The sequence below is a fragment of the Arachis stenosperma genome, chromosome 6 (genome assembly GCF_014773155.1).
Source record: "Arachis stenosperma cultivar V10309 chromosome 6, arast.V10309.gnm1.PFL2, whole genome shotgun sequence".
In the NCBI taxonomy this organism is placed as follows: domain Eukaryota; kingdom Viridiplantae; phylum Streptophyta; class Magnoliopsida; order Fabales; family Fabaceae; genus Arachis; species Arachis stenosperma.
This window is the reverse complement of record NC_080382.1, coordinates 142,113,048-142,131,539: the sequence shown is the minus strand read 5'-3', so window position 1 is coordinate 142,131,539 and position 18,492 is coordinate 142,113,048. Positions and strand designations below refer to the sequence as shown.

The window sequence follows — 18,492 nt, the reverse complement described above, 5'->3', positions numbered from 1 at the left end:
GTCCCTCAATTCTAAATGATGTGAATACATTTTTTACGTAAGTTAATGATTAATTTGTTGCAGATCGAAATTTTATTTAAGAGTTTTTTGTTAATTAATGAGTTATTGTATGCATAAGGTAGAATTCAAACTTCTAACATTTATTTAAGTAAACTAATAAACTAACTATTAAACTAACTCAACTTGATTATATGAATACATATATATTCATATTTGTGGTCATTTAATCTATTAAATATTCATCTTTAAGAGAATACTTACAAATTTTTTTTTTATAAGATTTTTTTAGTTTGACAGATGAAGAACTAATTCATCGTAAATTTAAATCTTGTGTTTCTAAGCTGTTTATTTGATTATAAAATCAATCAATCTTATTCACAAAATATATATGAAAATACATAATATATATAGAAACAAAATAAATTTATCAGTCCTCAAATAAAATTATATCAAGATCCATGAATCTACAATTAATTCTCATCCTCATGAACAGAAATATTCAAATTTGTAAACAGATAATTAGAGCATACAAACGTTACAAAAAGAATTAATAACAAACATTACCAATAATTAGATAATTCATTGATTCATCACCATCCATAAAGAACTTGTGTGTACTTATACTTGAGCCATCTGAAGCTCTTCCTAAAAGAACCTTTGACTTTTCCTTCAACAGAATACATTTTATAGCTTGCAACTCTCTTCTTCCTTTGAAACTCAGGATCACTTCCAAAACCCCATGACTTTGTTGAAACACTTTTCCCTTTCTTCAACTTAATACCCCTTTGATGATTTTTACTTTGTGCATATGAAACACTACTATAGGACCTTAGATCATGATCATCATGAGTCATAGTTGGTGGTGGTGCACCATAGTAGCTCTCCATATGCACCACTACTTGCCCATTATTATTTCCATAGGACCTTGATCTGTTGTAATTTTCCATGGAAATTATTGGGCTAAGAAAGAAAGAAAGAAAGAAAATAGTAGTAGAGGAAGAAGAAGATTAATTGAATTTTTGTATTTTTGCATATTCTAATCTCTTCTTCTATTTAAGGTTCTAAAGGCTTCTTTTATGAAAAGGAGTAATGAGAATTTTTTAGGGGATTGTGGAAATGTGGGGTCCAAAATAGAGACAATTAAGGGCCTTAGTAGAGTTGGAACTTAGATGGCTTGCTTTTATTTTGAATTTTGAGGAGTATTAGGGTAATAAGTTTTATAATTTGTAGTAATTAATTAGTTATTATTAATATTTTTAATAATATAAAATTATATTTAATAGTGTGATATTATTTATATTTTTTTATTGATTAAATATTGATTAGATTTTAATAAAAGTGTTGATCTATTAGATTCTTTTTAAAAAAAAATTATTGATATATGTAATTTTTTTGGTTTTATTAACAAGAAATTAAAGTTAAGAGAAATTAAGGAGTGTTTCATTTGTGTTTTTTATTTTTGATATTTTTCATAATATATTTAAAAAGAAAAAGAAAACAAGAGATAAAATAAAAAATATTAAAAATATAAATATAAATAAAATGCACTCTTATTATCTCTCTTAAGGAGTGTTAAAATATATGCTTAATGTTGCATTTGGATACTGTACTTTTGGGATAGGATGATAGATATAAAGGATACAAAATTTTGTTCAATTATGAAAATAAAGATAAAGATATAATTTTAAAAAAGAAATAAAAAAGAAAAATCACGTTATTTTATGTACATTTTTGAAAAGCTGAAAGAGAAAATATGAGTCTCTATCTTCTTTTTTGACACACTGAATTGTAATGAAAATTATAAAGAAAAATTTGTTAATAAGGACTTTAAAAATTAAAACATATTCATAAGATTTTTAGTAGTAGAAACTTTAAATATACTGAACACTTTTGTAACTTAAAAATTTTTATATTTTCAATTAAAATTTTTCATTTTAAAAATCTTAACCAATATTTTTTAAGTCACCGAGAAAGACATTATTATTAACAAAAAAAAAACTCCATTTAAGAAAGGTTTCATTTAGAGGCAGTTTCACTTCAAAAATATAAATTTTCAAAATTTCAAAGGAGATTTGTTCAGTATTGACGGCACTAATAAACACCTTACAATTTGGAAAACAAAATAAATAAAAAGAAAAATGAAATGAGCTAATCACATAGCTAGACAAGTTTCAATCACTTTCTCATCTAAATTCCAACAAATACTACTGACTTTGGCCGTAGAATTTTCTTGTCTATGCAGCGTGCTTGGAGGAAATCATTATTTGCCATTGACTTGGAGTAATACATTCGTGAAAAATATTAATATATTAAAAATAATATTCATACACTAAATATTTTTAATATCTGTATAAAATACGATTATAATTAATTAATTAATTATGTATTTAAATTATTTTTAAATTAATCAAATAAAAAAATTAAATATTTATTTATTAAAAAAATACTAATATCAAAATTATAAAGAATGTTAACGTAACAAGAGTAATATATATTTATCTAATCTTATTATTTTGTATGTATTTGCTCATTTTAAACATGACTTTTTATATTTTTAAAACAACTCTAAATATTATATCAAACATTAAATCAGAATTCACTACAACAATTTAGACTATTTTTTAGAATTATTATGTGTCAAAAAAAATTAAAATTCGTAAAAAAAAACAAATTTTGACACTATTTTAACTATGAAAATATGTTAATATAAGTTTTGTCAAAAATAGTATTTTTGACATATAAGTAATTGTAAAAAAGTTTAAATTTTATTTTGATAAATATTGGCCGTCAACAATAATTTGTTAGAAAAATTTGAGAATATATTTTTTGTAATACTTATTAATCGTCAAAAATACTATTTATTTTGACACTTATTGACCATAAAAAATTCTCAACAAAAAATTTTAACAAAGAATGAGATGAGATCTTGAAACTGAAGAACAAACTGAGATTTTGAAGATGAAGAATGAGTAATATGATCCCAAATTGAGAGCAGTGTGATGTTAAAATTGACGAAACTCAACGAAGAAAAGGAATAATGGAGTAAGTTGAAAATAAATAAATGTCAAAATTGAGGAGTAATTTTCTACAATTAAATTATTCATCAAAAAACATACAAAATTTGACATTTGTAATATTTGTCAAAAATATATATTAATTTTTACACTTAACTATGACCGTTAAAAAAAATCATGTTAAAATAGCTCTTTTTTCTTGTAGTGGAATTAATTCATTTCAATCTAACCCCAAACATCAGAATTGCCCATCGACACATGCATGCAGTGGCATCCGGCGGCAGATCATGCTGGCGAAACAAACTTGGACAATCTTTCTTTTTTGGGGCAGACGTTTGAAAATGAGACAAGAAATGAAAAGTATAGATTAAAAACTAAAATACAAAAATTAAATAAGTTTATGTATTATATTTGTTATAAAATATATAAAATTGAATTATATTTCAGTATAATATTTTATTTAAAATAAATATAGAGATGAAAAGATATATTTAAAATTTAAAAAATTAAATGAAAATATTTCAAAAAAAGTTATTAAAGTTTTAGTTTTTGTCTTTAAAAGCTTTAGTTCTTGTGTCTTTATTTTTAAAGAGTATTAAGGTAGCATTTGAAAGAGAGACTGAAACTGAGATTGGGAGACAAAAATTGAAATGAATATTAATAATATTGTGTTTAGTGTAAAAGTGTACAGAATTGAGTTAGATTTCGGTATCCTATTTGGTTTGAAATAAAAGTAAAGACCGAAAATGTTGCAAATTACTTAAATACCCTAAGATTATACAACCTAATCCCTTTCTCAATCTATGTCAAATTTCACAAAGCTTCACCCCCTTTTTTTCCTGTCGAATTTTATAAGTCGTCTGTCAACTTCTTTGTTGTCGCTTACGCCGGCTTAGAAGACTCTCCCGTCGAGTCTAGCTCATTACAACGTCTCCATAGCTTCTCAATTGTGTTGAAAAATACTTCGTAGGGTCGTCTGTTTGGTGTCTTTCGCCGCCTCTGCATCTGCCTTGTCACCTCCGCTGTCGTTTCTTATTAGGTCTATTCTTCATTTTAGAATTGTGTCTCTTCTCTCTTCTCTTTCTCTTCGTCTCTACTTCCTCTTTCGTGTCATATATCACTGAATTTGAAGGTGCATTTTTGGTCTAGATAATTATATAATCTCTAACTATAATTGGATTGATAATTTTGTGTGATAATTTTAATACTGAAATACTGAAAATGGTGCAAATTACTTAAATACCCTAAGTCCTAAGATTATAAAACCTAATCAATTTTTCAATTTATGCCAAATTTCACAAAGCTTCACCCCCTTTTTTTCCCTGTCGAATTTTACAAGTCGTCTGTCAACTTCTTCGCTGTCGCTTATGCCGGCTTAGAAGACTCTCCCGTCAAGTCTAGCGCACTACAACGTCTCCATAACTTCTCAATTGTGCCGCCAGGTACTTCGCAGGGTCGCCTGTTTGTAGGGGTGGCAAACGGGCCTAAACCCGTCGGTCCGGCCCGCGTACCCCCGCTAAACAAGGCGGGTCGGGTTGGAAAAATTGGGACCGTTAAATAGCAAAAGCTCGTCTAACCCGCACCGCTTAAACCGCGGGTTTTAGCTGCCTTTGGCGAGGCGGGGCAGGCTTCCCCGCCGAGCTTAGTATTTTTTTGGCAAAGGGTATTTTTACAATTTTTTTTTTGCCAAAACCCAACTTCCCCCAACCCAACTTACAAGAGAATGAAGATGAAAATTGAGTGTTTTGGATTATGTTTATTTTGTTTTAGAGACAATATTTATAATTATGTTTTGGATTATGTTTATTTTGCTTTGGGAATAATATTTATAATTATGTTTTGGATAAAAACTTGGTTTATAATTATGTTTATTAGATATTTATAATTACAAAGACTTCAATGTTTGTGAATATAAAAATTATAATTTGTTTATACTTTTAGAAATTATAATAGTTAAAAGTAAAAAACAGAAGAGATTTTTTATGCCTTTATATATATTATTTAATAGTTAAAAGTAAAAAAAAAAAGAGGATATTTGGCGGGCTTAGCCCGCTGGCCCACCAGCCCGCCAAAGGGGGGCTTCTGGCGGGGCGGGGCGGGGCAGACTTCCCCGCTTGCCACTCTTATCTGTTTGGTGTCCTTCGCCATCTCTGTATATGCCTTGTCACCTCCGCTGTCGTTCCTTTTTAGGTCTATTCTTCATTTTAGAATTGTGTCTCTTCTCTCCTCTCTTTCTCTTCGTCTCTGCTTCCTCTTTCGTGTCATATATCACTGAATTTGAGGGTGCATTTTTGGTCTAGACAATTATATAATCTCTAACTATAATTGGATTGATAATTTTGTGTGATAATTTTAATACTGAAATACTAAAAATGTTGCAAATTACTTAAACACCATAAGATTATAAAACCTAATCCCTTTCTCAATCTATGTCAAATTTCACAAAACTTCACCTCTTTTTCTCTTGTCGAATTTTACAAGTCGTCTGTCAACTTCTTCGCTGTCGCTTACGCCGGCTTAGAAGACTCTCTCGTCGAGCCTAGTGCAGTACAATGTCTCGATAGCTTTTCAATTGTGCCGCCAGGTACTTCGCATGGTCGTCTGTTTGGTGTCCTTCACCGCCTATGCATCTGCCTTGTCACCTCCGCTGTCGTTCCTTATTAGGCCTATTCTTCATTTTAGAATTGTGTCTCTTCTCTCCTCTCTCTCTCTTCGTCTCTGCTTCCTCTTTCGTGTCATATACCACTGAATTTGAGGGTGCATTTTTTGTCTAGATGATTATATAATCTCTAACTATAATTGGATTGATTTGTGTGATAATTTTAATATTGAAATATTGAAATTTTAATACTAGTATATAGACTAACAAACATGATACTAAATCTCAGTTTCCAATCTTCGTCTCAATATCTCAAAACAAACGCTGCCTAAAGGACTAAGTGTGTGTTTGGATTAACAATTTACAAACGAAAATTTGTATAAAATTGATTACAGTAAAATAAAATGTTGTTTGGATTATACTATTCAAAATCGCTTTTAGATAAAAAATTATTAAAATAGACATCAACTTAAAACATTTTTTTATATTATCCTATCATTTTAATTTAGATATTTAAATAGATCTTATTATAGTTGTAAAAATCGAACCAGACTTCCATAGCAAAGCATGTTCGAGCAAAAGACCTATTGGTTATGCTGCTAGGGATGGCAATTTTTCCCGGTGGGGCGGGTATCCGCGGGGATTTACCCGCCGGGGGACAGGTTTGGAGGCCAATTTCTCCCCGCGGGGACGAGGAACGGGTATCCGTTTAGTAAACGGGGCGGGGGCGGGGGCGGGGATAGAGATACCCGCCCCGTGGATACCCGTTTAATATCCATAAATATGAATTTACCAAAATATCCCCAATATATATATTTTTTTAACAAACCCTATTCCTACTTTCCCATTTCACTCATTCTCTCTGCCCGAACCTCACTCTCAGATCCTCTCCTCATCACTGCCGCCACCTCCCTCGCTCACTTTCCAGACTCACCGCAAGCTTCTCCTCCTTCGGCGAGGTCGCTGGTCGCCTCCCCTTCCCCCTTCCTTTTCCCCCTTTTCTCATCAGATCTCCTCTTCGCGTGCCATCCCTCCTCCTCCTCGTCAGATCATCAACGCCACAGATCTGTCCATCGCCGTCTCCGCCACAGATCTGCGCGTTACCATTAGCGCATCGCCGATTTTCTGTCGCCGTCTACTCCATCTTTGGGTCTGCTTCTCGCCGCTGTTGATTGCAACTACCTCGTCATTTACAGATCTGTGTGTTTTAATTTTTTTTAAATCTATTGTTAATTTGCATTGTTATAAAATCTGCATTATATAGATTTGCGATTTTTTAAATTGTTCTAAAATATGTATTGTTAATCTTCATTGTTTTAAAATTTGCATTGTACAGATCTGAGTTCTTTGAAATTGTTCTAAAATCAAAGTTGTTAATCTCCATTGTTATGAATGCTGTATTGTTAATGTGCATTGTTTCTGAAACCTGGGTTCTTTGAATTTTTTAATTTTTTTTAAGGAAAATCCGCGGGGATATCCGCGGGGAATGGATATCCGGCGGATATCGGGTATCCGTACCCGTCACGGATACGGGGCGGGGACGGGGGACTTCTTGGGGCCGCGGGGCGGGGGGTGGGGGCATGTCCCCGTCCCCATGGGGACCCGTTGCCATCCCTAGTTATGCTGCTTCTTTGTTGCCACTCTACCATTGTGGTTCTTAAGATTTTAAACGACAAAGACTAATTATATAGTAACTCTTGAATTAATTAATTTTATAAATATCTAATTTAATTTTAATTTTATATTCTCTATCCTTTAAATTAATTATATTTTTAATTATGTACTATTATTAATAGAAATATAAAATTTACTAAAAGTCTATTAATTTACTTTATCTATTTCAATATTAATGTTATGATTAAAGTTATCTTATTTGATACTAGTATTGAAATTGACGGATATTATGCATTGTTATTCTTATTATATCAAATTAAGATACTAGTGTAATAGTATTAACTAATTTTATATCTATTTTTATATTAGTTATCTATTTTATATTTTTTATTTACATAGGATCGGTTCAACCAGTAATTTATTAATTAACCAATAAACCAGTAAATCAGTAGTCTGAGCGGTTTGATTATTAGTTTGGTTCTTACAACTATGGATTTTATTAATTAATTTCATAATAAAATTAATATTTACTTATTAAAATAAAAATAACATATAAAAATTGACAAAATATACTTTTAATTAAAACTAAAAATATAAATCATATATATAAAAGAATATTTAATCAAATATGTTATATTTTTTTAAAATTTTAAGTATTAACGTGAAAATATTAATTTAGTAATCTTTTTATATTGAATTTTTATTCCAGTACTCTCAATAATCTTATTCTTAATATTATTTTGGAATCCAACATTTATAATTTTATTATTACTTATGATTAATTTTTTATTTAATTTGTCTTTTTTTAATGGGATCATAATATATATTATAAAAAATTACACTAAAATATAGTATATGAGAATTACAATTATAAAAAAAATACTAAAAATAATAAAAAATTAAATATTTACTTTGATAGTGATTGAAACAAATCTAAAAATTTTTTATGATATTTTTTATATAGTATATTTTTAGTACTTTTTTTTAGTACGTTATAATTTTTTATATTATTATTATTATTTATAGTTATTTTTTGTTTAATTTATTTTACCTAATGAGATCAATAAATCATATTATAAAAAATAATAACAAAAATAATACATAAAATCACAGTTATAAGAGTGTATAATGTCAAACAAACAGTTAATATAAAATAAAAATAATAAATAATAGAAAAAAAAGCTCGTATAAACAGAAATAATAAAAATTGCATAAATAATAGAATGATATGCATAAAGGATAAAATTAGTAAAAGATAAATAAATGTTTAACGTTGATGACTAAAAACCTATTAATAAAATACAAAATTAAAAATGGTTACTTTTTGTAGCCATAATTTTAAATACAAAATCACTTCTGTATTTATGAATAAAAAAATTAACCAAATCAAAAATTAAAGTTTTTAAAAAATTTAAACATCTTTTAATCTGTTTGCAAAACACACACTAAAAATTTTGTATTCAGTATAGGAGATGATTTCATCTCATCGTGTAGTACATACGTGATTTTTTTTAAAGGATGTACCTACTACCTATTAACACTTGTATAGCCCAGTTAACTCTTTGGGCCTCATTTAGTAGATCAATGTATTTTATTTTATCAGATCAATAGACAAAATAAAGATATGTCTATTTCTCCTGCTTCATTAACCAAAAAGAGATATGTCTTTGTTTTTGTTAGGCTGACAGCATTATGGTTAGGCTGATAGCATTTCCATTAAACTGTTTCTACTTTCTCTTCTTTAGCTACAATACATTTTTAATAAAAAAATTTGTAAAATAAGAATTTTATAAACACACAAAAATTCAATTATTAAATTAGTTATTAAGTATGTTTATATATTTATTATATATATTATTTTATATAATTTTAATAAATATTTTATATTTTAACATATATTTTATATAAATGATTAATTTCATAACTTATTTTTTTTATAAATAACATCATTCTTTATAAAATTTACTATGTAACTATAATTTTCTTGCACTTTAATTATATTTTTTGGATTTATTTAAAATTTTTATAGATTTTTTTGTTTATTTTATGTTTTTTTTAATAACAAGGATCAAATTTTAAAAATTTTTTGTTATAAAACTTCTTATACTATTCAAAATCACTCATATATATATATATATATATATATATATATATATATATATATATATATATATATATCCAACAACAACAATAAATAAAAGGAAATTGTAATTAACTTTTCTTTATTTCATGTGACATTATTTATTTTCTAATTTTTTAAAGGTGTAAATTCACTCCATGAAATAATAAAATGATGAAAACAAATACTTTCTTATATTATTTAATTTTTCAGGTTTCGCTAAATTAATATCATCTTATATAATTTTGAGTAAATTGTACAAACTCATCACCCACATGTAACAATAATAATAATAAGATATATGAATAATTATAGGTATATTTTACCTCACCAATCCATAGGTGTTCTCCGACTGGAACAAACTGATTGAGCTGTTGCTACATTTTAAACATTTGTACTAATTAATTGACTAATACCTGTACTCCAAAGATGGATTCTTAAAAGCGAATTTTAATGTGAAGCAAATTAAACTTGCATCTGAAGATATCATAAGCGTGATTTTTTTAAGCGAAATGATCAAATGAATATACAAACTATTTAACTAAAATTATGCAAAAATGGTAAATAATTTTGGATCAAATTAAGCCACCTTCTTCTCAATCTAACTTCTAGCATACACTATGCTGCACCCTCATTGAACTAACTTCTAACAAATCTAATAACTAACTTGTAACCGTAACTAATATAACAAAATAAATTAATTATCTAACTAACCAGCTGAGTTAGACTAACTAATTAACAACTTAACAAATTTAAGCCACCCTACTTGCATGTCTAAGTAATAATTATCAACCGCATGATTATAGTAATTTACATATATTTTATTTAGATTATATATCTAAAAGAATTAACCTAACCGGTTAGGGCAAATACGATGATGAGTCAAATTCTAACTATATATTAATTTAATTGGTTGTTTTTATAGGGATATACAACAAACGAGTTATTTTGATTTATATATGGCTGTATTTGATTGCTATCTTAGTATAAATGAGATATAAATATATAAAAATACATAAACATAAAAAATATTAATTTTATATTGTGTTTAATAAATTAGACATAATAAAATATTATAAAAAAATTAATATATCAAATTAAAAATTTATATCTTAATATTTTAGAAAAATATAAAATATATATTTTTAATAGATATTTATGTATGATCGTGTCTTTTATTATTTTTATCTTAATAAATAAACACCATACACATACTACTTTGTATTCTCCTGTATTTATATTTTAATAAACATGTATGTTAAAAATAAATGCTGCCTATGATAACATGGAGTACATGTACTAAGTATGTAACAAATATTATTCACATTATATAAGGGTAATTTTTTTTATAAAAACAAAATAAGTGGTATACTTTAATATTATAATTTTATATTTTTGTTTAAATTGTGGAAGGAAAAAGTATAAAAGATTGGATTTTTATATCTCAAATTTTTTAATCTGTTTAAAATAAAAATTAAAGAATCGGATTTTTTATCCCATAAATTAGATCATTGAGAGTCTGAGTTACCTTTTATATCAAATTAAAAAATGGGTGGATTCCATTATTTGTTTCTCTCTTTAAATTGCCAATACAAACGTATGACACTTCTCTATCTTCATGTATGTGTATTACACCCAAGTTTGGCCAATATAAAATTTAGGTTGCATAAATCTAGGTAACCCTAGAAAGCACACTAATAGTAGTTATTTGAGTTGAGAATAAATCTTTTTAATTTTTTAAATTATTTAATAAAATATATTTTTTTATTTTATAGTTTTTAAATAAAATAAATATATATAAATTTTAATAATTAAAAATCATAGTTTACCAAATAATTATAGAAAAAAAAATGAAGAGAAATGAGTCCTCTTTGAGTTGAAGTGCAAAGGTGGGGATAAGAAAGACACTGCTACACCGCCACACTGAGCCAATATGGGATTAGCGTGCACAGCAAAAGATGTGTGTGAATGCATGTGTGTGATCATAGCACATGCCTCCAAATTCAAGTCACATGCATCCTCATATCACCCTTAGTTGGCAAAACCCTCTAACCCCACCCCACCATCTTTCTTCTCTCATCTCAAATTATTAATAACCAATCAAAATACAATGTTCTTTAAATATATATTTTTTTAAAAACCATAGAATTGACCTTACTACTCCATACAAGAGATGTTATTGGATTTTTCTAAAATACTTTTAAAAGATTATAATTTATGTATTTATAAAGTGATACTGTGATACACCGTATGTCATTATTATTTACTGTTGATGATTTTATATTTTTTTATTTTAATTTGAATATGAATATTACTCTATAAGTAATAAATGAAATATATTTTATTAAACTATTCAATAAATATGCAATAACTTTTTTATTAAAGAGAACTAACATTTAACTAGTCAATATTAATTAATTTTTTTAAATTATCAAAAAATATTTTTGTAAAAGCAAGACTCTCAATTTTTTAGAAGATTTAAAATTTATAATCTAGAATAATTAAGAGTTTAAGATTTGAAATTTATAATTTAAGATAAAAAATATAATTTTAAAAAATTAACTAATATTCACGACAAAAATTGGTTTTCTAATTGATTTCTTTCCATTATCCTATTAATATTGTATTGGTTAAGATGGTAACAAAACAACCTTTTAATAATTAGAATGTTGAACTCAAGTACTAAAAATAAAAAAAAAATACACTTTATACAAAAATTTAATCTCTTTATAAAACTTCAATTAGGTAGAATTCAACTAATCAAAAATCAAAATACCAATCAATAATCATTCAGTAAAGGAAATTAAAAAAAAAAGACAGAAAGATCTCCATATCATGGCATGGATTTTTTATTTTTTATTTTATTTTTTATTTTATTTTATTTTATTTTTTGTGATAAGGCAAAGAAAGAATGAGAGGCTGGTGTGGTTTGACTGAATAGTCTTTGTTGGCCTGTTCCCAACACACTACATGTCTGGTTGTACCGAATTCCGAAGGACATGCCCCTTTTTTCTCTCTCTCACACTCTATAGTCTATAATAATAATAATAAGGGATTGTTATTATTAGGGTTTATGGAATCCACTTCTATGAACCAATTGATCATATGCCACTGCAAAGTGCAAAGCAACCCCAACCATCCAATGTGCGAGTTTGATTTCAATATATATCTTCTCTATGTCTCACTACTGCATTTGAATCTTATTCTTTTTCTATTTTAACCAATCTATCATAGTCTTATAAATAGTAACTAATAAGGAATAATATAAAGCCATTATATTGGACTCTTCTGTTTTTTTTTTTCTCTTTATTAAAAAAAATTTGCTAAAATTTAGGGCCAATAATGTGATTTAACCTGTAATAAGGATAAAGTTGAATATATAATATCATGAATTGAATTAATCTCTGAATATTTCCATATGCTAGGTCATTGTGAAAACTGAATTTCTCTAGATATAACTTTTTTACAAATATAACACATTCACTGCACTTATATAATAATTTATTGTAAATTATTAATATATATATATTAAAATATGTTGTAAAAATTGGATTATTGGAGGAATCATATATGAGTTGATGGGCATTATGAATGCCCAGATTAGGTTTGCCGAAAGTGGTAGTAGCACATCTGGAAGGATCCCTGTGGAGAACGTGCTAGTCCAGAAAGATTTACCTCTTTTTTTTAGCAGCAATATTCAAGCATTTGCCTTAATTAAAAAAATAAAAGAAAAAAAGAATTAGTTATTTCTTTTATAAAAAAGTGTAAAATATTATATCAACTCATTTATATTTGAATTTAATTTAAATCAACTTAAGATGGTCAAGTGGTTAACTCACTTGTTTAAACAAGTGTTAGGAGTTCAAATCTCGTTTTAGGTATATAATAAGGTGAAAATTCATGTAAAGTCGACTTCACGTGAAATTGATATCTAAGAGTCGTAAGATGAAAATTTAGTCAAATCAGTCAAATCATCTGACGACTCTCAGGTATCAACTTCACGTGAAGTCGACTGCACCTGAGTTTCCACCATATAACAATTCATTTGTCAGTACCAGACTCTTAAATGAAGTTCATTGAAAAATATCGTGGACAATCAAAAAAGTATTTAGATTTAATTTATATATATGATTTTTTTAGAAAGATTAGAAAAGAATTAAAGGATTTGGCAATGGTAGAAAGAAGATGCTCAGCATAATTGGTGTTGATGATGATGCAAGTGGCACTTCTTTAATCCACAAAATAAAACTGTTTGTTTTTATCACAATGTCATTTCTTGTCATTTAAAACACATGGAATCAACTAGTAATGTTAACAATATCCTTCTTGTCACACCAAAAAGGGTAACCCTAATGGCTCCTTACCCTTTTGGGAAAGTTTTTTCTTGCCCTTTGTGGTACCCCACCTCGTATATCATCATTATTAGAAGTACTAAATATAATTATATATAAAAAAAACCTATTTATATACATATATAGTTGCTATGAACATTTGGGGATTAGGCTCATAAATAGAAATATATATGACCTCAAAATTTGTACATTCATGCATGCCGGTGAAGCGTGAAACAATAAAATGTATGTTGGCGTGATCTAATGCATTATTATAAAAATCATCTTAGGGTATAGCTATAATCATAGGAGCTTCTTCTATCTTGCAAAAGGTGATTAATTAGTATAATTAGTTCCTCAAATCACGAGGTTTAATCATCAAATGTGTCATTTGTTCATACACGTTCTTTAATTTTACTTTATTGTTTAGGTTTTTGTTAAAGAGTGATATATATAAAAGTATCCGTTGAAGAATATTTAGTTTATTTGTGTTTTTATTTTTGATTTTTAGTGATTTTTGTATTTAGAATTTAAAAAATGTAAACAGAATTTGAAAATTAAAAATATAATTTTATTTTATTTTATAAAAATTTAAAAATAGAATATATTGAAAATAAAAGTAAAAAAAAAAATAATAATAATTAAACAATCAATTATTGGATGCTTGTGTTATTACTTAAACAATCAATTATTGGATGCTTGTGTTATTACTTATGCAACAAGTTTTTTACTTTTTTTTTTGTTATTTTCATATTAGTACTAGTTAACGAATTACTAAAAAAAAAAAACCAGTATTTCTTCGGTGTCTATCCATTGAATTTAAAAGTCTTTTATTATTGAATTTGTTTAGTCTTATTTATGAAGTATCTCTTATTTTTTCTGACATTATCATGTAATTAAAAAAAAAGAAGTAAAGAAAGAAGTAAAATCATTGTAAAATTAACTTTACATTTGATAGTAGTAGTGTAAAAATTTTTCCCCTTAAATTTTTATTAAATAAAATATTTCATATGAATATTTACTGATGAAGTAATTAAATAGGACGATTCAGTGATCATTACTATTAATAAAAAGTATTAATTTTTTCAAAAAAAAAATAAATTCAAGAAGTTAGTTGTAGTTTCTAAAATTATCGAGTAAAAAATTACAATATTCAATGAAAGGGATATCAAAGAAATTCCACGCCAAATGTTCTAAGGAAATATTAGATAATTAGATCACTCAATCTAAAAAGCCACGTTTAAAGCCTTTCAAATATAATGAATTTTAAAACTCATTGGGTGGCCCGAGAATGTGTGAATAGTAATTTTATTCTTAATTAGTTATGCTGTTAAAAAAATTAGATTTAATTTCGATCCATTGATCATTTAAACATTTAATTAAATTCACCTTTTATGGAATTATTCAAATACTAATTGTAAAAAATATAATTTTTACAAATGCAACAATATATAAATAAATATTTGTATAAAAGAATTAGGCCCAGTTTAAGTAATCAATTTAATTAAGTTCTTTTTGATAAAATAACTTAAACGATAAATGATTCTGTTAAAAATAACTTATAAATAAGTTATTTTGTATTTGGATTTTTAAATCTAAAAGTGTTTATTTTATAGAAATATAATAAAAATTAGAAGTATTATGAGAAAAATCATTTTTTTAATTTCTTTATAAGCTTCTAAATAATTTTTAAAAAAATTACAATTTAATTTTAAAAATTACACCAAATATTAATACTACTACTTTTTATAAGTCAAAAATAAAAAAAATTACTTTTAAAGTTTCCAAACCACCCTTATGCTAATAATACATAAAAGTTAAAAGAGAATATATGAGACTCAAACTAAAACCACTCACTTGCAACGATTGGTTCCAACATTGACATCAATGATTTACTTTGCATCAAGCCTTCAATAATTAATGTTTTTATTAAGTGCAATGATATATATAATTTATTTAAAAGTATAAAGCAAATATACTTTAAACTCCTTTAGCCGCCGCATTAAATCTTAATGTGGGGCCTTAATTTTGTGTGGTGTCGTTCAATAATTGGCTAACTTAGCTTCATGAATGTAATTCCCACCTTTTGTTTATTATATTTTAATTTTCCATTATATCTTTTGTTAAAGGAAGGAGGGAACCTTACATTATAGTTCCATGTGTTAGGTTTCAATTTGTTAATCATCACTTCATCAGCATATTTATGTGTTTATAAACATGCTAAGCATGAATAATATTCCCTTCAAGATTGGACTATATACAATAATGCATGCTGCACTTAGCTAATAAGTTTTGGACTATATATATTGACTTTGTGTCATTCATATAATAAGCATCAATTGAGATAACACATTTGTTTTTTTCTTCTAAAGTTAATCTTTGAAAATATGCGTGAGCATATAACCTTCTTGATTATTGAAGAATTTTACAAGAAGTGCCCAGCCAAATGAATTTGCTTCTAATTGTAATAAGTATAAAGAATTAACTTTTAATTAATTAATTAATTAATTTTTTAAAGATTTAAAATTTAAATTAGGATTTAGAGTTTAGAATTTAAAATTTTGGATTTAAAATCTAGAATTTAGTGAAATGATAAATATAAATATAAAAGAATGATTTAAAAAAAATTATTTGATATTAACTAAAAAAACAGTTAATCTTTTAGTTTAATTCTATAATCAATTATATAATATAACAATATAATAATCACCTATCTATTACTTGGGAGTATAGGGAATAGATTAGAGGGCATTTGTTTTAATGCTTTTGGAAATTAAAAGATTGTTATTTTAGAACTCAAAATATTTTTAAAATATTTTTATTTTTTTAGCTCTTACTAAACCACCAATATCCAGATCTTATTATTAAAATCCAATTAATCTGGTCCTTCCTGAATTGAATTAAGTCACTTTAGTAACTACTATTTCTAAGTTTCATTAAAAAAAAAAAGAAAATCTTAAATTTTTAAATTTAATTTATTCAATATATTCAAAAATAATTCTTTTAATTCGGTAATTAGGTATTTGATTAGTACTTAACTAATGCTTGCAATTGCAAATGTATGTTGGGATAATAATGAATATAAGATAGTAAAATTTAAGTTTCATCCAAATTTTATTGGTAGATTTAAATTCTTCAATTTGAATCTAACTTGCACCTTAAACTTATCAACCCAATCTTATTTAATTCGATCATATAAATCAAATTTATTTTCATTCAAACATAATATTTAGTTATTTTATATTTTATATAATATTAAATATTATTTATATATTATTAGCAAATTAATTTATTAGTTTGGTGACACTAAATTTAACTTGTGCTCAATTTTTTACTTATTTATTATACCAATTATGATATATAAACTAAAATTAATTACTAAAATCAATCTCTAATATAAAATATATATTAAAATATAAATATATATTAAAAATAAATTAAATAATATATTTATATATAAATATAAATATATAATAATTAATTTTAATAATATATTTTTATTATTAGATATATATATATATTATATATTAAAAATATAAATTGAGTGGATAAAATTGTCAACCCAATCCAATCGAATAAGAATATATTGACTAACCGTAGGTACTGATTAGGCTACCGACTTAGTGTTTCTCAAATATCCTTATGCATAAGGATAAAATACAAAAAAAAGAAGGAAATACAGTAGTATTATTTGTACATTATTTTTGGTATCTCATTTTCAGATATATAATTTATAATCATTAGATCATCATTTTCACACAATTTTTTGTTCACCTTTTCTATCATTAAATGCGTGCAATAAGTACATTAAGGAGACATTACATGTTTAACAATAAAAGCAGTTGTTATACATCTATATCATACAATGAATAAGGGGTGGTCCAAATACATAATAGTACGTACTAAATCACTATAGTGATATATCACTAGGAAAACTTTGATTAAATTCCTATAGAAGAAATAAGCGAGGAGAACAAATCTAACTATATTTAAAAACAATAATCTCGCTACATCTATATTATTTATAATAAACACTATTTTGATATTAATATTTTTTTAATAATTAAATATGTGTTATTTTTGTTTTATTAATTAAAAATAATTTAAATATACAAATAAGTTTTATACAGATATTAAGAGTGTTTGATGTATACATAATATTTTTTATTTAAAAATGTTAAAGATATTTTTGTTTGACTTTAATTTATTTGCCCAATTTTTTGTTTGGGTTGAATTATTTTGTCGGTTGGTTTCTGTAATTTTACTAAATTTTTAATTAAATTTTTATTTTTTTTTCAATTAAATTCTTATATCATATCAAATTTTGTAATTAAATCTCTGTCGTGATAAAAATATTAGAATTAACAGAATATTCTATTAAACAAATTAAATATGCCTAATACTTGAATGGATATTTTATTTTATTAGACAAGAACTTAATTACAAAACTTGATATAGTATAGAGATTTAATTAAAATATATATATATATATATATATATAATTAAAGATTTAGTAAAACTATAGAATTGGCAAAATGATTAAACCCTTTTTTATATAGTCTTTTCTTTTATTGATTTTATGCTGAATTTTTTTTAGGATCAATAAATATCAAATTCTTGACCTTTAAATTATAGAAATTTCTCATTTAGTATTTACCAAAAAATTTCAGAATAGTATGTTTATTACTCTATTTAAAACAATAGCGTTGTGGATGGACTTTATTGAGTAATAAATGTTTTAAAAGGACTTGATAGTTTAGCAGAAAAGTTTTGCTATTTTTTAATGATTAGAACCTTTCATTTTTAGTATTCTTT

At 25.7% G+C, this 18,492-nt stretch overlaps 1 protein-coding gene across 1 annotated transcript; it reads right to left on the bottom strand.

Annotated features, from left to right (window-relative positions):
* Positions 1-404: 404 nt before the first annotated feature.
* On the bottom strand, positions 405-1,129 carry LOC130933145 (uncharacterized). The gene has a single exon (XM_057862679.1). The coding sequence runs from the start codon at positions 945-947 to the stop codon at positions 591-593; it is 357 nt and encodes a 118-aa protein (XP_057718662.1). The 5' UTR covers positions 948-1,129; the 3' UTR covers positions 405-590.
* Between the last annotated feature and the right edge of the window lie 17,363 nt (positions 1,130-18,492).

What these genes read in the sequence shown, in the direction of transcription:
- LOC130933145 (XM_057862679.1), bottom strand. Translation starts at nt 947, where the DNA reads ATGGAAAATTACAACAGATCAAGGTCCTATGGAAATAATAATGGGCAA.